Source organism: Sinocyclocheilus rhinocerous, unplaced genomic scaffold (genome assembly GCF_001515625.1).
Source record: "Sinocyclocheilus rhinocerous isolate Xijiao unplaced genomic scaffold, SAMN03320098_v1.1 scaffold836, whole genome shotgun sequence".
Classification (NCBI taxonomy): domain Eukaryota; kingdom Metazoa; phylum Chordata; class Actinopteri; order Cypriniformes; family Cyprinidae; genus Sinocyclocheilus; species Sinocyclocheilus rhinocerous.
In genome coordinates this window covers 268,806-273,928 of record NW_015648109.1, presented here as the reverse complement: position 1 = coordinate 273,928, position 5,123 = coordinate 268,806, and the positions used below count along the sequence as shown (strand labels likewise).

Here is a 5,123-nt window from a genome sequence, read left to right as displayed (position 1 = left end):
ATATATACTGTATATGTACATACACATTTATAAATTCAATATATATATTATTGCATTTCCATGTAGTTTGTTGAAGTATTAAAATAACTCAAAACTAATAATACTAAAAACTTAATAAAAGACCTATACAGACATAATAAATTCAGACATAATGTAACTAAAATTAAAATAAACAACAAATACAAATAATACAAATCAAACTACATTAGTTTATCAGTAATCCTAAAAAATAACACAGCCAAACACACTAAAAAACTAAACAACTTACTTACACATAGTAAGAAATGGTTATACGAAACTGAAACAGAAGCGAAACAAGTAGTAGGAAAGAGGAGATGCATACAGATGCGGTATGCAAAAAAAAAAAAAAGAATAAATAAATAAAATCTGATTTCTGGGACTTGGTGTAAATGAGCATTTCAGGGCAATCTGGGCGATGGAAACAGCTCGAGACACTCATCAGCCGTGAGCTGGTGTAGAGGCACACAGGTGAGTGCTCTGCAGCACTTTGAGGACAGGTGTGTGTGACAGCAGCGCTCGCGCTCCGGGCGGTGGGCAGGGCTCGCCAAACGAGTCTTTATTGGCCGCTGTCTCGGCTTTGTTGAGGCCCGTCAGGCCGCCGTAGTGGCGCTCGTTCAGACGCCAGGTGCGATGCACGGGCAGCCACATCTGATCGATGCGGTCCAGCACCAGCCACAGGGTCCTGACGGCACGCTTCAGCACAGACGTGTAGCAGATGTCAAACTCATAACCCGCATCTGGAACAGCAAGAACACAAGATCTGCATCCTTTTGCATTTGGGTCGTTTTGCATATTGCATGTGTACTACCCTTCAAAAGTCTGGGGTCAGTAAGTTTTCTTTTTTTTAATAAATCAATACTTTTATTCAGCATGGATGCATTAAATTGATCAAAAGTGACAGTAAAGACAGTTATAATGTTACAAAATATTTCAGTTTCAAATAAATGTAATTATGATTTTAAAAATACTATGATGTGTTTTTGGCAATATTGTTAAAAATGGCACTGACAGATAAGTGAAGCAACGTCCTTTTCCTCTTTTTGGTTTTCTGCTCCATTGAGATCATTTAGCCGAAGTTATACCAACATTAATGTTATATCAATATATACAATCTTTAATCACAACGACTTGTGGGTGGATTGATCATTCATTCATTCATTCTTTCAGTGTTTGTTTGGCCACCAAACGATCACCAAGTAACGCTTTGGCAACCTAATATTCTTGCATTCCACTTGCCAAAGGACATGAGGACGAGCAGCACAAGCTTGTACAAGTAATAACAGAGCACGAGAAGATGAGTTTAATAAACGGTCACCGGATCACCTTTCAGGGCCCGGCCGCCCCTCTTGGCCTCCTCCGCTCCGGTTTCGCTCAGATCGGCGTCGAACCAGCCGCAGAATCGGTTCTCCTGGTTCCAGCAGCTCTCGCCGTGGCGGATCAGCACCAGCTTATACGCGGCCATCACGCGCGGTCTGCACGCAGTGGGAATGTTCGCGAGTAACGGAACGTTAACGTTAGAGACGCCGAGGAGAGATGCTGCTGACGCGGCGAGCGGAGCGGAAGTGTTTGGAGGTCGTTTTGCGCGAGGACAGAACGCTTCCTGATGCGCGCGGGGAGTCTTTGTACTGCCATTAGTTTAAAGGAGAAATTATAGTTGTACAACTGGGTTTAAGTGCAATAATTAAATATTTTAACGGTATACAACATGAAACATAGTTCTATATACACAAAATCAAATGATCTCACCCCGAAACATAGGTTCTTTTTCATTTTATATGATTTTTAAATAATAATTTTAATAGATTTCACTGTTCTCTATAGAACTATACTGTTGGAAGTATTATTTATTTATTGCTTTATTTGGTTCATCATCTTAGGTCAGGCAGAAAATAAAAATAACGTAATTATAGTATGAATAATATTGATACATATACACATTTACATACAACCATACATTAATTCAAATTAATAAAAAAGAAAACACCAGGCAAGCATAATTATACACGAAATAAATAACTAATGAAATAAAATAGGGAAAATAAAAATAAAACAAAAATAAAATAAAATAATAAATAAATACATTTTTAAAATAATGTTTATTTATTTAAATCATTTTTTATTATTTAATTGTTTTTAATCAGTTTATCTATTTAATTTAATCACATTTTTGTTACTTATTTATTTTTAAAACATTTTTACACTGTCTTTAACTAAACTTTTTTTTCACATACCCCCTTGATGTAGTATTATTGTGTAAATGTAAAAGAAAAATGAGCAATTTTATTACATTTGATACTGATAGAGAAGCGAACACCCCTTTCCTATATTTTTCATCTTTCATAAAAATAAAAAAAAACATTAACAATAAACCACAGTCTGTGTTTGTAGGCCTTTCAATAAAGGCTTTCAGATTAGTTGATTAGTTGAGAGATGTGTACATGAAGGGTCATTATAAATATATGAGCAAAGGTATCATATTATAATAATAGTACATATAATATTTTTTACAAATAATTGGTTATATATATTAAATATATATATATATATATATATGTATGTATGGTATTTAACGTGTGGTTCTTTGATGTATTTTGATTGGCCGTCGTCTTTGCTGCCGTGTTGGTCTTCTCCTGCGGTATCCGTGCAGCTGCTCCCGGTACTCGCGGTGGCGCATGGCCACGTAACCGCAGGGATCACACAGATCCTGAGACACAGAGACACCGGACTGAGATGCTGCAGCATACTGTGGTTAAGGCAGTCAGATATCGTGTTGTACTGTACCGGGTAACACGCATGGAAGAGTTTGTAACCCCCCAGCAGCAGGTAGAGCTCAGGATAGTGCAGGTTGGGATACACATTCACTTGTCTGTCCAGCCGCCTCAGGTACTGACACCTGTTGATCAGGGAAGAAGTGTGTGTCATGTGTCATCATAAACACACTCAGTGTGTGTGTGTGTGTGTGTGAGTGTGTGTGTGTGTGTCGAGTGTGTGTGTGTGTGTGTGTCGAGTGTGTGTGTGTGTGTGTGTGTTTCTCACAGTTGAGGGCCTCTTTCCGATGAGAACTCGCAGTGGAAGACGATCAGTTTCCGTGGCGACGAGCCCTTCTCCTCTGGGAGTGAGGCAGATGAATGAGCCGCCCGCTGTCCCCTCATCCTCCAGGAGGAGGCGTTTCCTGCGGGGCAGGGGCAAAGTTCAGCTCCTGCCAAGGCCTGATGCACTGCCTGCTGGATCTGAGACTCAGCGTACAGATTCACTGCTCCCTGAATGAGTTAAAGGTTGAGATATGAAGACCAAACATCCTGCTGATGAATTCAATGTGACATTAGTATATAAAAAATATAAAGTTTGGAGTCAGTTGATACTTTTATTGAGCGAGGATGCATTAAATGGATCTAAAGTGAGAGTAAAAACATTTATGAAGTTACAAAAGATTTCTATTTCAAATAAATGCTGTCCTTTTGAGCTTTCTGTTTATCAAAGAATACTGAAAAATACATTATGGTTTCGACAAAAATATGAAGCAGCACAACTGTTTTCAGCATTGATAATAATCAGAAATGTTTATGAACAAATCAGCATATTAGAATGATTTCTGAAGATCATGTGACACTGAAGACTGGAGTAATGATGCTGAAAATTCAGCTTTGATCACAGGAATAAATTACAGTTTAACATATATTCACATAAAAAACAGTTATTTCAAATTATAATACTATTTCATAATATTACAGTTTTTACTGTATTTTTGATCAAATAAATGCAGCATAAATGTACTGTTCACAGTATACATACTGTTAGTATGCTATTCCGATCATAGCCTCACTCGATGTTTGGATTTATAAGTGGTTTTGAATAGTTATTTTTAGGTAAAGTTGAGTCTGGGCATTGGATTGATTAGATCTTTAATGGAGATATTCAACATGAACACCTCATTACATTAAAACGCTGAGTAATTGAAGGTTTAAGTACCCTAATGTGTCCTCCTTGGTACTCGTACGGGTAACGACAGTCAACGATGAGGAAATCCTGGACTGCAGGACCAAACTGACCTCTGATCAGCGACGCCACCTTCAGGTCAGAGCAGACAATATATTAACCTCAATTTATGAGATGCACATCATTCAAATAAACCCATAAAATAATTGTGAAATAACTTGTGTTTCCATCTCAGCTGCTTTGAGATTAAAAGGAGATTTAATATGAGAAAGAGAAAAGAAAATCACGTTATTATCAGAGCGTTTTGATCTACTTTAGCTTAGAAAATGTTGATGATTACTTACGGTGTGAGCGCTGACACAGTGAAGCTCCTGATGGCCGCCACTCTCAACAGGAAGCAGGTGTTGCTATGCAAATAATTGAATCAAGACTGAAAACATGAATAAACCATAATTTAACTGTAATTTGTTAAAACACTTTCAGTCCCACCATGTTCAGACTTATATCACCTTTTAATCTCTTTGGATAAAAGCATCTACTAAATGCATAAATGTCAATATTAATCTAAAACATAAGCATTCTGCTTTTAAGCAATCAATAACTGACACTAGCATTCAAAAGTTTGAGGTTGGTAAGATTTTTTAAATGTTTTTTTAATTAGTCTTCTGGTCACAAAGGCTACATTTATTTTTTTTAAATACAGTAAAAACAGTAATATTGTGAAATATTATTACAATTTAAAAGAACGTATTTCTATGTGAATATATTGTAAAATATAATTTATTCCTGTGATGCGCAGCTGAATTTCCAGCATCATTACTCCAGTCTTCAGTGTCACATGATCCTTCAGAAATTATTCTAATATGCTGATTTGCACATTAGAACCCTTTTCATGCTTAGATAATTTCCCCATTGAGAAACCTCATGTTTGTCTTGAGGAATACCATGTTTCACTTTCAAATATGTCATATTGTTTCATTTTGGTTTTGCAGAACCAACCTTACTGAAGTCTCCTATGAGTGTGACGTCACTGACGGCGTCCTGAGTGACGCGTGTGGGCGGGGCTTTCCGCCGTGACGTCAGCTGCCCGAGCCTCACAGCCGCCTGCAGACGAGCAGAGAGTGAAAAACAAATAACACAAGCATCTTTCACCGCAGGTACTCTCT

General features: G+C 37.5%; 3 protein-coding genes across 3 annotated transcripts in view; all 3 read right to left on the bottom strand.

Moving 5' to 3' along the window:
* LOC107709626 (exosome complex component CSL4) overlaps nucleotides 1-512 on the bottom strand; it is a 5,223-nt gene extending 4,711 nt beyond the window's left edge. The window contains exon 1 of the mRNA XM_016514176.1: nucleotides 388-512. Within this exon, the coding sequence (XP_016369662.1) occupies nucleotides 388-460 (73 nt within the window). The 5' untranslated portion in view covers nucleotides 461-512. The remainder of the gene's footprint in view (nucleotides 1-387) is intronic.
* On the bottom strand, nucleotides 460-1,639 carry LOC107709594 (phosphoglycerate mutase 1-like). Its single transcript, XM_016514107.1, has 2 exons — nucleotides 1,345-1,639; nucleotides 460-758 (listed from the first exon to the last, which is right to left on the bottom strand). Exons 1-2 carry the CDS (start codon nucleotides 1,481-1,483, stop codon nucleotides 460-462), a joined length of 438 nt encoding a protein of 145 aa, XP_016369593.1. The 5' UTR covers nucleotides 1,484-1,639.
* Nucleotides 1,640-2,569: 930 nt separating this feature from the next.
* The window catches only part of LOC107709627 (M-phase inducer phosphatase 1-like), a 6,972-nt gene continuing 4,418 nt past the window's right edge, over nucleotides 2,570-5,123 (bottom strand). Inside the window, exons 8-12 of the mRNA XM_016514178.1 lie at nucleotides 4,302-4,364; nucleotides 3,991-4,089; nucleotides 3,058-3,281; nucleotides 2,803-2,914; nucleotides 2,570-2,725 (exon numbers count right to left, since the gene is read on the bottom strand). Coding sequence (XP_016369664.1) covers nucleotides 2,588-2,725; nucleotides 2,803-2,914; nucleotides 3,058-3,281; nucleotides 3,991-4,089; nucleotides 4,302-4,364 — 636 coding nt within the window. The 3' untranslated portion in view covers nucleotides 2,570-2,587. The remainder of the gene's footprint in view (nucleotides 2,726-2,802; nucleotides 2,915-3,057; nucleotides 3,282-3,990; nucleotides 4,090-4,301; nucleotides 4,365-5,123) is intronic.